Source organism: Bombina bombina, chromosome 2 (genome assembly GCF_027579735.1).
Source record: "Bombina bombina isolate aBomBom1 chromosome 2, aBomBom1.pri, whole genome shotgun sequence".
NCBI lineage: Eukaryota > Metazoa > Chordata > Amphibia > Anura > Bombinatoridae > Bombina > Bombina bombina.
In genome coordinates this window covers 734,985,555-735,002,467 of record NC_069500.1, presented here as the reverse complement: position 1 = coordinate 735,002,467, position 16,913 = coordinate 734,985,555, and the positions used below count along the sequence as shown (strand labels likewise).

At 41.9% G+C, this 16,913-nt stretch overlaps 1 protein-coding gene across 1 annotated transcript in view; it reads left to right on the top strand.

Moving 5' to 3' along the window:
- The window catches only part of APC2 (APC regulator of WNT signaling pathway 2), an 81,698-nt gene that overhangs the window by 18,754 nt on the left and 46,031 nt on the right, over positions 1-16,913 (top strand). Inside the window, exons 2-4 of the mRNA XM_053700026.1 lie at positions 11,507-11,665; positions 12,487-12,565; positions 12,673-12,856. Coding sequence (XP_053556001.1) covers positions 11,507-11,665; positions 12,487-12,565; positions 12,673-12,856 — 422 coding nt within the window. The remainder of the gene's footprint in view (positions 1-11,506; positions 11,666-12,486; positions 12,566-12,672; positions 12,857-16,913) is intronic.

The following is a 16,913-nucleotide window of genomic DNA, read 5'->3' as shown; positions in this document are numbered from 1 at the left end:
GGTGCATTGGTTTGTGCAGCCAGGATCTCCTCCCCCAAGGGAGAAGTCAAATTAGTACGTATGGTAGCTAAAATATGGTCAAGAGGTATAACAGGAGTAGGTACAGACTCCTCTTTGGACAGAGGCGAAAATTGTCAAGAGAGGGCATCAGCCCTAACATTCTTACTACAAGGCAGGTAGGAGACCACATAATTAAACCGAGACAAAAATAGCGCCCATCTGGCCTGTCGGGGCAACAAACGTTTTGCTTCAGATAGATAAGTTAAATTCTTGTGGTCAGTAAGAATGAGCACTGGCACGCTAGTACCCTCGAGAAGATGCCTCTATTCCTTAAGTGCCAAAATTATGGCCAGTAATTCCCTGTCGCCAATTTCATAATTGCACTCCGCTGGAGACAATTTCTTGGAGAAGAAACCACACGGATGCAAGGAACCGTCAGGCGTAGGACGTTGAGACAAGAGGGCACCTACTCCAGTCTCAGACGCATCGACCTCAAGAACGAAAGGCAGGACAGGGTTAGGATGAGCCAGAACTGGAGCGGTAGCAAAAGGCAGTCTTAAGACTATCAAAGGCCTTAATGGCAGTAGGTGACCAATGGAGTGGATCATTCTCTTTACGGGTCATGTCTGTGATAGGTTTGACCAAGGAAGAAAAGTTTTTAATAAACTTTCTATAGTAATTGGCAAACCCCAAAAAAGTTGAATAGACCGAAGACCAACTGGGCGAGGCCACTGCAGAACTGCAAATAACTTGTCAGGATCCATGGAGAACCCTGCAACGGAGATAACATAACCTAGGAAGGTTACTTGAGTCTGATGGAACTCACATTTCTCAAGTTTACAAAACAGGCCGTTCTCACGTAGTCTCTGAAGAACCCGTGTAACATCAGAACGATGAGCCTCAAGTGTGGGTGAGTGTATGAGGATGTCGTCTAAGTACACCACAACACACTGTTGCAACATATCTCATAGGACATCATTAATAAATTCCTGAAAAACAGCAGGAGCATTACATAGGCCAAAGGGCATTACAAGATACTCATAATGCCCGCTCCTGGTGTTAAATGCTGTTTTCCATTCGTGGCCCTCCTCAATCCTAACGAGATTGTACGCTCCTCTCAAATCAAGTTTAGTAAAGACTGTAGCTCGCTTGAGGCGGTCAAAGAGTTCCGTAATAAGCGGAATAGGGTAAGCATTCTTAATGGTAAGACGATTAAGACCCCTATAATCGATACATGGTCTTAACCCTTTTTCTTCACAAAGAAGAAGTCAGCCCCTGCAGGAGAGCAGGATTTGCGGATGATCCCCCGCGACAGAGCATCGGCAACATACTCCTTCATAGCACAATTCTCTGCAAGAGACAGAGGGTACACCCGGCCTCGAGGAGGAATGGCTCTGGGTTGCAGGTCTATGGCACAATCGTAAGCCCGGTGAAGAGGCAACGTACCGGCATGCACCTTGTCAAACTTGTCTAGGAACTCTCGGTACTCCTCTGGCAATTGAGGAACCGAAGAAGTGCACAAGACTTTAACTGGTTTCCGAAGACAAGTGGAAATACATTGCGGGGACCACAACAAAATTTTGGACCTGCGCCAGTCGAGACTGGGATTGTGCTTTTGGAGCCAGGGATAACCCAGAACAACCGGAAAATGCGGAGAGTTTATCACCTGGAACTAAAGGGTTTCAAAATGGAGATCCCCAACAGCCATGGACAACGGAGCAGTTTCGTGAGTAACGAGTGCGGGCTGAAGGGGCCTGCCATCAATGGCCTCAATAGCAAGCGGAACGGACCGAGGCAAAACAGGAATTGAGTGCTTTGATACAAAAGCACTGTCAATGAAATAGCCTGCAGCACCAGAGTCAACAAGAGCCTGGGTGACTATGGAGGAGTCCACCCAGGAAAGGACAACCGAGACCATAGGTTTCTCCTTAAGCGGTTCCGGGGACAAAGATAAACCACCCAAGGTCTGCCCCCGACAGGACCTTAGGTGTGAGCGTTTCCCGGCCGTGTAGGACAAGACTTCAAAAGGTGGCCCTGTAACCCACAATAGAGGCAGAGCCCCTCCCTCCTTCTAAAGGCCCTCTCTACCGCGGAGACACGCATGAATCCCAGTTGCATCGGCTCAGCAGTACCTGGTGACTCGGGACCAGGAGGCATGGGAGGAGAGGGAGGCATGGGTGGGAACGAACACGTAGGAGACAACGGAACAGGAGGCTTCCGCAAGTGCTCCTTGAAAGAGGGCCTCTCTCTGAGTCTGATGTCAATTAGGATCAAAAAAGACACCAATGCCTCGAGATCCTCTGGTAAATCTCTGGCAGCAACTTCGTCTTTAATCGCATCAGAGAGCCCATGAAAGAAGGCGGCAACAAGGGCTTCATTGTTCCAACCTACCTCTGCGGCAAGTGTACGGAACTCAATGGCATACTGAGGAACAGATCTTGTACCATGCTGAATGGACATGAGTCGTTTAGCAGCAGAGGAGGAGCAAGCCGGAACATCAAATACCCTTCGAAAGGAGGCCACAAATTCAGGGTAATTTGAAATCACAGGTTTATTAGTCTCCCACAAGGGATTAGCCCAGGCAAGAGCTGTGTCAGAGAGTAATGAGATAAGAAATCCCACATTAGCTCTGTCAGAGGGAAACACCTGAGGTAACATCTCAAAGTAAATGCCCACCTGGTTCAAAAACCCTCTGCACTGAATAGGATCGCCTCCATATCGCCGAGGTAGAGGTGCAGAACCGGACATGCTCCTGGTAGGCATAGGTGCAGCAGCGGAAACAGGAGCAGCCATAACTTGCGGGACACTTTGGTCCAAATGTGCAGTGAGAGTCAGCAGGGTTTGCAGGGCTAGTGCAAATTGATCCAAGCGGTGATCCTGTACATCCATGCTGGAAATGATGGCAGGTAAAGGTGGATTATTAGCACCATCAGGATTCATGGCCTTTGCGTAATGTCAGGGTGCCAGGAATCAGACTGAGACGAGAAGTGCAAAAATAATCACACCTTTATTAATAGCAAAAAATAAAAAAAAGTCCACAAGTCAAATAACAAGCCAGGAATCAAAACCAGAGCTGGTAGTCAGACGAGCCGAGTCAGGAGCCAAAGCGAATAGTCAGACCAGCCAGAATCAGGAACAAGGAAAACAGCAGAGTCAGGAACAAGCCAGGGATCAGGAACCAGGAAGGACGTCAGGCAGCCAGATAATACACAGGAACTCTCACAAACATGTCTGAGACAAAGGCAAAGCATACTGAACAGAGGCCCTTTAAATAATAAATGTCATCACAATTCTGAGACTGCATCCTGTCTCACATGGATGATGCACACCAGTCTGGCCATAAAAGGAAGTGCAGGAATTGAGCAGCATCCCCCACAATGCACCATAGTCAGGAAGAGAGGTGAGTAAAATGGCTGCCAGCAGCACATGGCAAACACAAAAGGGAAAAAACCCTGACAGCTTTAGATCATCTCACCAGAGCGGAGAGCTTTAGATCATCTCACCAGAGTGGAAAGCTTTAGATTATCTCACCAGAGCAGAGAGCTTTAGATCATCTCATCAGAGAAGAGAGCTTTAGATCATGTTACCAGATTGCAGAGCTTTAGATCATCATACCAGATTGCAGAGCTTTAGATCATCTCACCAGAGGGCAGAGCTTTAGATCATCTCACCAGACCGCAGAACTTTAGATCATCTCACCATCCATACTGATAGAAAAGTGATGAACCAGCTGTAGTAAAAAAGAACCGTGTATGGCAGATCGCAGAGCTTTAGATCATCTCACCAGAGCACAGAGCTTTAGATTATCTCACCAGAGCGCAGAGCTTTAGATCATCTCACCAGAGTGGAAAACTTTAGATCATCTCACCAGAACGGAGAGCTTTAGATCATCTTACCAGAGCGGAAAGCTTTAGATCATCTCACCAGATGAGATAAAGGGGAGAAAACTTCTCCCCTTTAATTTTTTTCCCAATGATCCACTTTACCTGCTGAAGTGTATTATATTGTTTACAAGTATTTCCATTGCCCTTATATTAGCATTTGAATTAGTTTATTTAGCCTGTGGTATCCCCACCCATCCTGAAAGTTTTTGGCCTTGAGGCCAAGCTGTGTTAACACAGCCAGTAAAAGAAATTACACTCCCAGTGGGTTATAGAAGAGATAAGGTAATAAAATGTTAATTTTCCATTGTTCTATGCAAGTATTGGTGATTGGTTTGCGGACAGATATAAAATAAAGAAGCATGTATATGTACACAATGTGATAAAGTAATAAGATCTGATTATATCTACAAGCTCAACCCATTTTATTATCTAATCATCTAATTCATATTCACAAATAAACCTTTAAAAATCAAAAAATAAAATAAAAAGCATTTTATACTCTGCAGCTGGTAAAAAAGTAATTGGAAACACATTAAGGGAAAAACTATTTTACAGTATACTGTCCCTTTAAGAAATATGCCTCTATAATCAGGCATAAAGTGTCAAAAAGAGCTTAGGCTAGCTCTGTTCATGTTTATGAGGAAACCTCATCTTGGTAAATGTTACCCCTATTGTTATATGGTACAAATGTAGTTTATTGAATTTGTGGATTAGTACTGTTGTAGGAGCCAAAACATATTAATGAATTGGGTTTAAACTGGCATAACTATGTTTTGTCAACTCCAGGGAACTGTAAGGGGTGGACACTACTGCTGTGTACGGGGTGTGTGTGGAAGAACGTATGGGCACAGTTATTACTGTATGTGTGTGTGTAAGAACGTATATGGGCACAGTTATTGCTGTATGTGTGTGTGTAAGAATGTATGGGCACAGTTGTTGCTGTATGTGTATGTGTAAGAACGTATGGGCACAGTTATTGCTGTATGTGTGTTTGTAAGAACGTATGGGCACAGTTATTGCTGTATGTGTGTGTGTAAGAATGTATGGGCACAGTTATTGCTATGTGTGTGTGTAAGAATGTATGGGCACAGTTATTGCTGTATGTGTGTAAGAACGTATGGGCACAGTTATTGCTGTATGTGTGTGTGTAAGAACGTATGGGCACAGTTATTGCTGTATGTGTGTGTGTAAGAACGTATGGGCAAAGTTATTACTATGTGTGTGTGTAAGAATGTATGGGCATAGTTATTGCTATGTGTGTGTGTAAGAATGTATGGGCACAGTTATTGCTGTATGTGTGTAAGAATGTATGGGCACAGTTATTGCTGTATGTGTGTGTGTGTAAGAACGTATGGGCAAAGTTATTGCTGTGTGTGTGTGTGTAAGAACGTATGGGCACAGTTATTGCTGTATGTATGTGTGTAAGAACGTATGGGCACAGTTATTGCTGTATGTGTAAGAATGTATGGGCACAGTTATTGCTGTATGTGTGTGTGTAAGAACGTATGGACACAGTTATTGCTGTGTGTGTGTAAGAACGTATGGGCACAGTTATTGCTGTGTGTGTGTAAGAACGTATGGGCACAGTTATTGCTGTATGTGTGTGTGTAAGAACGTATGGGCACAGTTATTGATGTGTGTGTGTGTAAGAACGTATGGGCACAGCTGTTGCTGTAGGTGTGTGTGTAAGAACGTATGGGCACAGTTGCTGCTGTATGTGTGTGTGTAAGAACGAATATGGGCACAGTTGTTTCTATATGTGTGTGTGTAAGAACGTATATGGGCACAGTTGTTGATGTATGTTTGTGTGTAAGAAAGTATGGGCACAGTTATTGCTGTGTGTGTGTGTGTTTTTTGTAAGAACGTATGGGCACAGTTATTGCTGTGTGTGTAAGAACGTATGGGCACAGTTATTGCTGTGTGTGTGTGTAAGAACATATGGGCATAGTTATTGCTGTGTGTGTGTTTTGTAAGAACGTATGGGGACAGTTATTGCTATGTGTGTAAGAACGTATGGGCACAGTTATTGCTGTATGTGTGTAAGAACGTATGGGCAAAATTATTGCTGTATGTGTGTGTGTGTAAGAACGTAAGGGCACAGTTATTGCTGTATGTGTAAGAACCTATGGGCACAGTTATTGCTGTATGTGTGTTTGTAAGAACGTATGGGCACAGTTATTGCTGTATGTGTGTGTAAGAACGTATGGGCACAGTTGTTGCTGTATGTGTGTGTGTAAGAACGTATGGGCACAGTTGTTGCTGTATGTGTGTGTGTAAGAACGTATGGGCACAGTTATTGCTGTGTGTGTGTGTAAGAACGTATAAGCACAGTTATTGCTGTGTGTGTGTGTTTTGTAAGAACGTATGGGTACAGTTATTGCTGTGTGTGTAAGAACGTATGGGCACAGTTATTGCCGTGTGTGTGTGTGTGTGTAAGAACGTATGGGCACAGTTATTGCTGTGTGTGTGTGTGTGTGTGTGAACGTATGGGCACAGTTATTGCTGTGTGTGTGTGTGTGTAAGAACGTATGGGCACAGTTATTGCTGTGCGTGTGTGTAAGAACATATGGGCACAGTTGTTGCTGTATGTGTGTGTGTAAGAACATATGGGCATAGTTGCTGCTGTATGTGTGTGTTTAAGAATGTATATGGGCACAGTTGTTGCTATATGTGTGTGTGTAAGAACGTATGGGCACAGTTGTCGATGGATGTGTGAGTGTAAGAACGTATGGGCACAGTTATTGCTGTGTGTGTGTTTTGTAAGAACGTATAGGCACAGTTATTGCTGTGTGTGTAAGAACGTATGGGCACAGTTATTGCTGTGTGTATAAGAACGTATGGGCACAGTTATTGCTGTGTGTGTGTTTTGTAAGAACGTATGGGCACAGTTATTGCTGTGCGTGTAAGAACGTATGGGCACCGTTATTACTGTATGTGTGTAAGAATGTATGGGCACAATTATTGCTGTATGTGTAAGAACCTATGGGCAAAGTTATTGCTGTATGTGTGTGTGTAAGAACGTATGGGCACAGTTATTGCTGTATGTGTGTATGTAAGAACATATGGGCACAGTTGTTGCTGTATGTGTGTGTGTAAGAACGTATGGGCACAGTTGTTGCTGTATGTGTGTGTGTAAGAACGTATGGGCACAATTATTGCTGTGTGTGTGTGTAAGAACGTATAAGCACAGTTATTGCTGTGTGTGTGTTTTGTAAGAACGTATGGGCACAGTTATTGCTGTGTGTGTAAGAACGTATGGGCACAGTTATTGCTGTGTGTGTGTAAGAACGTATGGGCACAGTTATTGCTGTGTGTGTAAGAACGTATGGGCACAGTTATTGCTGTGTGTGTGTGTGTAAGAACATATGGGCACAGTTATTGCTGTGTGTGTGTGTTTAAGTATGTATGGGCACAGTTATTGTTGTGTGTGTGTGTGTGTGTGTGTGTGTGTGTGTGTGTAAAAACGTATGGGCACAGTTATTGCTGTGTGTGTGTGTAAGAACGTATGGGCACAGTTATTGCTGTGTGTGTGTGTGTGTGTAAGAACATATGGGCACAGTTGTTGCTGTATGTGTGTGTGTAAGAACATATGGGCATAGTTGTTGCTGTATGTGTGTGTGTAAGAACGTATGGGCACAGTTATTGCTGTATGTGTGTGTATGTAAGAACGTATGGGCACAGTTATTGCTGTATGTGTGTGTATGTAAGAACGTATGGGCACAGTTATTGCTGTATGTGTGTGTACAGGGAGTGCAGAATTATTAGGCAAATGAGTATTTTGACCACATCATCCTCTTTATGCATGTTGTCTTACTCCAAGCTGTATAGGCTCGAAAGCCTACTACCAATTAAGCATATTAGTTGATGTGCATCTCTGTAATGAGAAGGGGTGTGGTCTAATGACATCAACATCCTATATCAGGTGTGCATAATTATTAGGCAACTTCCTTTCCTTTGGCAAAATGGGTCAAAAGAAGGACTTGACAGGCTCAGAAAAGTCAAAAATAGTGAGATATCTTGCAGAGGGATGCAGCACTCTTAAAATTGCAAAGCTTCTGAAGCGTGATCATCGAACAATCAAGCGTTTCATTCAAAATAGTCAACAGGGTCGCAAGAAGCGTGTGGAAAAACCAAGGCGCAAAATAACTGCCCATGAACTGAGAAAAGTCAAGCGTGCAGCTGCCAAGATGCCACTTGCCACCAGTTTGGCCATATTTCAGAGCTGCAACATCACTGGAGTGCCCAAAAGCACAAGGTGTGCAATACTCAGAGACATGGCCAAGGTAAGAAAGGCTGAAAGACGACCACCACTGAACAAGACACACAAGCTGAAACGTCAAGACTGGGCCAAGAAATATCTCAAGACTGATTTTTCTAAGGTTTTATGGACTGATGAAATGAGAGTGAGTCTTGATGGGCCAGATGGATGGGCCCGTGGCTGGATTGGTAAAGGGCAGAGAGCTCCAGTCCGACTCAGACGCCAGCAAGGTGGAGGTGGAGTACTGGTTTGGGCTGGTATCATCAAAGATGAGCTTGTGGGGCCTTTTCGGGTTGAGGATGGAGTCAAGCTCAACTCCCAGTCCTACTGCCAGTTTCTGGAAGACACCTTCTTCAAGCAGTGGTACAGGAAGAAGTCTGCATCCTTCAAGAAAAACATGATTTTCATGCAGGACAATGCTCCATCACACGCGGCCAAGTACTCCACAGCGTGGCTGGCAAGAAAGGGTATAAAAGAAGAAAATCTAATGACATGGCCTCCTTGTTCACCTGATCTGAACCCCATTGAGAACCTGTGGTCCATCATCAAATGTGAGATTTACAAGGAGGGAAAACAGTACACCTCTCTGAACAGTGTCTGGGAGGCTGTGGTTGCTGCTGCACGCAATGTTGATGGTGAACAGATTAAAACACTGACAGAATCCATGGATGGCAGGCTTTTGAGTGTCCTTGCAAAGAAAGGTGGCTATATTGGTCACTGATTTGTTTTTGTTTTGTTTTTGAATGTCAAAAATGTATATTTGTGAATGTTGAGATGTTATATTGGTTTCACTGGTAAAAATAAATAATTGAAATGGGTATATATTTGTTTTTTGTTAAGTTGCCTAATAATTATGCACAGTAATAGTCACCTGCACACACAGATATCCCCCTAAAATAGCTATAACTAAAAACTACTTCCAAAACTATTCAGCTTTGATATTAATGAGTTTTTTGGGTTCATTGAGAACATGGTTGTTGTTCAATAATAAAATTAATCCTCAAAAATACAACTTGCCTAATAATTCTGCACTCCCTGTATGTAAGAACGTATGGGCACAGTTATTGCTGTATGTGTGTGTATGTAAGAACGTATGGGCACAGTTATTGCTGTATGTGTGTGTATGTAAGAACGTATGGGCACAGTTATTGCTGTATGTGTGTGTGTAAGAACGTATGGGCACAGTTATTGCTGTATGTGTATTAATGTTTAAACAGCCCCAAACTCTGTATGGCTTATAAATAAATATAAGGGTGAGACCTGCTGCTTCTGTAAGGGTTAATTTAAGGTGCAGTTTGGGGTATATTTGAAGCAGTGTTCTGTTAACTGAATGATTCATTGCAAAGGAGTCAGTTAACAGTACACTGATTCAAATATACCCCAAACTGCACCTTAAATTAACCCTTAGAGAAGCAGCAGGTCTCACCCTTATATTTATTTATAAGCCATACAGAGTAGATATGCATATCTTAGGAAAATACATACAACACAGTACATAGAACAGAGTATACAGCATGCTCTGTTCTATGTACTGTGTTGTATGTATCTGTGAAGGAGCCAACGCTGCCTGTGAGGACTCAGGACTCAGGAGGAGCTGAACTGTCAGACACTGAATCATAAGTCATGATTCAAACATCGGATCAGCGGGCAGAGAGTCTGCAGTAAGAGAATCTGCAGCTCTGCTCAAGTGAACTGATGAATCGGTTGATGAATCGGTTCAGTTAATCGAACTGTCCGAAATGAACCGATTCATCTAAATGAACTTCCCATCACTACTTTAGAATCAACTTCACACATGTGATTTCAATTCTAAAGGGAATATGGTGGGAGGGGGGAATAAGGAGGCTGGGCTGCGGGCCCCCATACATTTGTCATACCCAGAGCCCTGCAAATGCTTAAAGGGACACTGAACCCACATTTTTTCTTTCGTGATTGAGATAGAGCATGACATTTTAAGCAACTTTCTAATTTACTCCTATTATCAAATTTTCTTCATTCTCTTGGTATCTTTATTTTAAATGCAAGAATGCACATTTAGATGCCGGCCCATTTTTGGCGACCAACCTGGGTTGTCCTTGCTGATTGGTGGATAAATTCATCCTCCAATAAAAAAGTGCTGTCCAGAGGTCTGAACCAAAAATAAAGCTTCAAATAAAGATAGCAAGAGAACGAAGAAAAATTGATAATAGGAGTAAATTAGAAAGTTGCTTAAAATTGCATGCTCTATCTGAATCACGAAAGGAAAAAATTGTGTTCAGTGTCCCTTTAAGGTGGCCCTTGTGTGTAGTACAATTAATTAGGGGTGGTGGAGTAGTTGGGTTTAGATAAACAGCACACTTTAATTTGGGTTGGACCATTATGACATAGATGGTTCGGGGAGTTAAAGGGCCAGAAACACTTTAAAATTACAAGACATTTCTGTTGTGTTGCTATAGAATAACTTAACAACCAAAGTTTAAAATTTTTAAAACAAATTAACAACCTTTTTTTACAAGGAATAAATAGCCAAACTCCACCTACCATTTGCCTTGTTTGAAGGAACCAATCTTGGCTTTAGTCAGCAATCCCAGTTATAAAGTTAGTATAAAATGTATTTTTTGCAGTTGTTATTGTTAAATCCAATTAGGGACCGATATGTAGCAGAGTTAGCCTTGAGTAGTCATCAGGGTGTATTTCAATGTCTGAATATTAGAAATTGCTCAATTTTCAGAGCTAATATACAAGAAAAGGAAACAAAATAAAAAATGAAAATATTTTGCAAAGTTGTTTCATTATGCATAAATAAACATTTGGGACAAGATTACAAGTGGAGAGCTAAATATCGCTTTCAAATCGATAATAGCGCTCCACTGTGTAATACCAGCACACGCTAATGTGCGCTGGTGATACAAGTTCACAGCAATGCGAACGCGACCTCGATTTTTGCATTGCTGGAAAGCATTGTGCTCACGAGAGCGAGCTGCCATAGGCTATGCTTATATACATATATATATATGTGTTAATACCCCACTTCCACCAACTTTTTTTTTTTAATAAAATGCGCTAGACTTTATTTTGGGGCCATTTGGGGCACATTTATAAAATTAACCAGAGATCTGATCTCTGGTTAATTTTATAAGTGATAATTGCTACTGCAAGCTCGCAGTAGCAATAACCAGCCACTTGTAATGGTTGATTAATTATCGCACGGCCGCAAAAATTTAGTGCTCCACTTGTAATCTAGCCCTTTATATACAAATTTCAAGGTGTTTACTGTTCCTTTAATTTGATTCCTTTTTTGGCCTAGATGGATCTTCTAGGTCAGCGAATAACCTTCTGTTCCATGCAGGCAGGGAGCCTTGTGTAACCTTTGTTTCTCATCCAGGTGTGTGCAAGAGTCGGTTTGGTCGGCTCGGCTGCCTCGTACGATCAGTTGGTCCGTCAGGTGGAGGATCTGAAGAAGGAGAATTCTCACCTAAGGAGGGAGCTGCAGGATAACAGCAGCCAGCTCAGCCGGCTTGAACATGACACCTCTGATATGAAGGTTAGAAAGATGCACAGGAAAAAATAAAAGGAGCAGGGATTGTAACGTAAAAGATCTGTTTAGTATCTAATGGCATAAAGAGATATATACCATCATGTAGAATGTTATTGTAGCTGTGACTTAAAGGGACAGTCTACACCAGAATTGTTATTGTTTAAAAAGATAGATAACGCTTTTACTTACCATTCCCCAGCTTTGCACAACCAACATTGTTATATATATATGTTTTTTTTTATAGATTAGCCCGCTTTACATCACCGGCTTACAAAAATTTACTAAGTGTTTTATGTAAACACGATTCTACCTATCATTGTTACATTTATATACTTTATAACATTTAAACCTCTAAATTCCTGCCTGTTTCTAAACCACTACAGACAGCCTCTTATCACATGCTGTTTTTATTTGCTTTTCACAACAGGGGACTGCTGGTTCATGTGGGCCATTTAGAGAACATTGTGCTCACGCCTGTGGTTTGTGGCAGACACTGCACTAATTGGATAAAATGCAAGTCAATATATAGTAAATACAAAGTCATGTGATCAGGGGGCTGTCAGAAGAGGCTTAGATACAAGGTAATCACAGAGGTAAAAAGTATATTAATATAACTGTGTTAGTTATGCAAAACTGGGGAATGGGTAATAAAGGGATTAACTATCTTTTTTAAACAATGAACATTTTGGAGTAGACTGTCCCTTTAATATGCTTTATATGATGGCATATAATGATTTGCTCAAAGAATTGATAAGATTCATTGATACACGTGGATTACATAATTTATAGAGACACACTATAGTACATAATACGTTCTTTGGTTGTAGGAAGTTCTGAAGCATCTTCAGGACAAACTTGAGCAAGATGCTGGAGGGTCAACAGGCCTTCCTGATGTGCCTGAGCAGTGTGAGTAATTATGCAACAATCTTTAGAATTAATTTGTTGTGTTTATATTATATTATACCATTCTGTTGCATTGATACCCTGCGTCTGTGTCACCATTTGGTCACCAGCTATGCACGTGGACGTTCCAGGGCTTTATAACCAATATATGTCTTCGACCCTTGGTCCTGATGTCTCTACAGCTCTGGGTCGGTCCTCAGGGGCTACAGCACTATATCCAGAGACACCTCAGAAGAAGGGGAAAGAGGAAAGGCGAGCGAGCACCCTGCTGAAAGCAGACCTGGAACGGGAGAGGTTAGTGTGGGATCATGTGACAATTAGTGAGGTTATACAACTATAAACACAACACCAGAGATTAACATAACACTCCAAAGCTTATCTATGCACCACTGTTTATATAAATAGGGCCATTAAATACAGTGGAGTTTAATAATTAACAAGTGCATATTAAAAAGATAAAGCAATAACACTTAGTTTGAATTTCAAATAAGCAGTCGATTTTTTTCTGACAAATTTATTCCCCTCCCCCTTATTTGCTAGCTCATTGTATCATGTGACAGCCATCAGCCTATCACAGGCTAGTATACACTGTCAACTTGTGCAATTTTGACTTTAGTGTCCCTTTAAAGGGAAATAGTGTAAAAGTAAAATGATCTCTTTAGTTAAATTTCTTAAACTTCTAGCCAAACGTGCACTCCTGGAGCACCCTCGTGAGGATATGCTCTGTGAAAGCAGCCTGCTCATGAATAGCTTGCCAGCTGTATCCTTATCTGTAGTGACACAGCTGTACACGTTTTACAATAGTTAAACACATAGATTAAAGCAATTTGTTAAAAAAATGAAACGATCTAAAGTGACTGTACCTTCAATTACTAATGTAAAATAACTGCAAACAATGGTACATGTGGTGCAACTGATTATACTTTTTCAAGGCTCCTTAAAATACAAAAACAGCAATATTTTTTATTGACTGCAAAAAAAGAAGAAGAAAAAAAAAGAACACAAGACAACAACCTAGCTAAAGACTTCAGTGTATTATATGCACATATCATTATGCAGAACTAGTACATTTTGTGGCATAGTCAAACTATAATAAGCATAATACAGTATATACATCAGCGTATCAGAGGATAAACATATCAATATATAACACACTCACCTATATATATTTCATTTAAATCATGTGTATAGTCATGCTCAAGTATTAACATATACATGTAGTACCTATGGGTGTTAAATGTAACAACTGCCCTAAAGTTGCAAGCAGAGGCGTAACTAGAACTCACTGGGCAAAGTCTGTGGCAGGGCCCCCCTCATTTGAACAGCATCATTTCTAAAGCATAGCTATTGAGCAATATATATATATATATACACATTCACACATAGAGGCCCATTTATCAAGCTCCGTATGGAGCTTGAAGGGCCGTGTTTCTGGTGAGTCTTCAGACTCGGCAGAAACACCAGTTATGAAGCAGCGGTCTAAAGACTGCTGCTTCATAACCCTGTCCGCCTGCTCTGATGAGGCGGACAGGAATCGCCGCAATTCAACTCGATCAAATACGATCGGGTTGACACCTCCCTGCTGGCCGCGAGTCAGCAAGCAGGGGGCGGCGTTGCACCAGCAGCTCTTGTGAGCTGCTAGTGCAATGCTGAATACTGGGAGCGTATTGCTCTCCACATTCAGCGAGGGCTTGCGGAAATTTACTTTCACAGTACGCCGCTCCTGGCTCTACTGAGCGGGTCTGTTTGTTTTCCCTAAGCCATCGGACACGCTGTCTATTCACAGCCGGCCCGATCACTCCATTAAACTCAATGTAACTCGCTCCTGCTACCAGACCAGAGCGGGAGCGAGTTACATTGAGTTTAATGATGCGATCGGGCTGGCTGTGAATAGACAGCGTGCCCGATGCGCTTAGAGGAAACAAACAGACCCGCTCAGTAGAGCCAGGAGCGACGTACTGTGAATGTAAATTTCGAAGCATTTTTTCACTTTAATCTTTTAAGGTACAAAGTTTGCGCTAAGCTGATGTTATATAATTCTGCACTATGTGCAGAATTATATAACATTATTTTGTGGGTTTACTTCCCCTTTAAATAAATCAACCTGAGCTCAGTACATGGTAGCTTATTATGGTGAAGGAAACAAGAGGGAGTTAATGCACAGCCTAGCAAACACTACAAACAAATACTACAGCACTAAGAAAAACTAAACACTTAAAACACTAAAACGCTTGCCCCAGCAGCTGTTTGCTGTCTGGGCAGAGCCTTTATTCTTTTTTTTTTTCCTGGGATGTTTTTTATTTCCAAGTTTAGGGACATCTATTGGTGACTAGAAGTACTGCAGCCTCGTACCAAGTTGATCTAAAATTTGATTAGGGGCAGCTACTGGCCATCCTAAAAGGATGGGCCTGGTGGCCGTGGAGAAGTCTGAGACTCCTGTAGTTAAGCCCATGGTTGCAAGATAGTGTCTGTTATTCATGCTTTAGTGCTTTACACAGAGCAAGCTTACCTTAGGGTAAGCTTGCACACATGTGTACATCTAGCAATTCACAAACAGCTAGATTACAAGTTTTGAGCGATATAGGGAAATTAACAACCGCCACAAAAGCGGCGTTAATTCACCTCCTTATAGCACTCCTATTACAAGTTTGTGGTGGGCGATATGGTGGCGTTGAACTCCATACCGCACCGAAATACAAGCGCTGCTTTGACGTGCTTGTGCACAATTTCTCCATAGACATCAATGGGGAGTGCCGGCAAAAAAGAAGCCTAACACCTGCGATTGCGGAAACAAAAGTTCCGTAACGCAGCCCCATTGATGTCTATGGGGGAAGAAAAAGTTATGTTTAAACCTAACATAAAAACCACGTCTAAACACCCCTAATCTGCCGCCCTTAACATGCCACCACCTACATTACAGTTATTAACCCCTAATCTGCTAACCCCAATGTCGCCGCCACTATACTAAAGTTATTAACCCCTAAACTTCTGGCTTCCCACATCACTAACACTACATAAATAAGTAAATGTATGCTTACCTGATAAATGAATTTCTTCTACGATACGACGAGTCCATGGATTTCATCCTTACTTGTGGGATATTAACCTCCTGCTAACAGGAAGTGGCAAAGAGCACCACAGCAGAGCTGTATATATAGCTCCCCCCTTCGCTCCACCCCCAGTCATTCAACCGAAGGTTTAGGAAGAGAAAGGAAAAGCTAAAAGGTGCAGAGGTGACTGAAGTTTATAAAAAATAAATATAATCTAAATCTGTCTGAAAATGACAGGGAGGACCGTGGACTCGTCGTATCGTAGAAGAAATTAATTTATCAGGTAAGCATAAATTTACTTTTCTTCTACAAGATACGACGAATCCACGGATTTCATCCTTACTTGTGGGATACAATACCAAAGCTACCGGACACGGATGAAATGGGAAGGACAAGACAGAGACCTAAACGGAAGGCACCACTGCTTGAAGAACTTTTCTCCCAAAAACAGCCTCAGAAGAAGCAAAAGTATCAAATTTGTAAAATTTGGAAAAAGTATGAAGAGACGACCAAGTCGCAGCCTTGCAAATCTGCTCAACAGAAGCATTGTTTTTAAAAGCCCATGTGGAAGCCACAGCCCTAGTAGAATGAGCCGTAATTCTTTCAGGAGGCTGCTGTCCAGCAGTCTCATATGCCAGACGGATGATACTCCTCAGCCAAAAAGAAAAGAGAGGGAGCCGTTGCTTTCTGACCCCTACGCTTTCCAGAATAAACAATGAATAATGAAGATGATTGACGGAAATCCTTAGTTGCCTGTAAGTAAAACTTCAAGGCACGGACCACGTCCAGGTTATGTAACAGACACTCCTTCTCAGAAGAAGGATTAGGACACAAGGAAGGAACAACAATTTCCTGATTAATATTCTTATTTGAAACAACCTTAGGAAGAAATCCAGGTTTGGTATGCAAAACCACCTTATCAGAATGAAATATAAGATAAGGCGAATCACACTAACGCTGAAAGCTCAGAAACTCTACGAGCCGAAGAAATAGCAACCAAAAACAAAACTTTCCAAGATAATAACTTAATATCTATGGAATGCATGGGTTCAAATGGAACCCCTTGAAGAACTCTAAGAACTAAATTCAAACTCCAGGGAGGAGTAAATGGTCTAAATACAGGCTTAATTCTGGATAGAGCCTGACAAAAAGACTGAACATCCGGAACATCTGCCAAACGTTTGTGAATCAAAATTGACAAAGCAGAAATCTGTCCCGTTAAGGAACTCGCTGATAACCCTTTCTCCAATCCTTCTTGGAGAAAAGACAGAATCCTGGGAATCCTAACTTTACTCCATGAG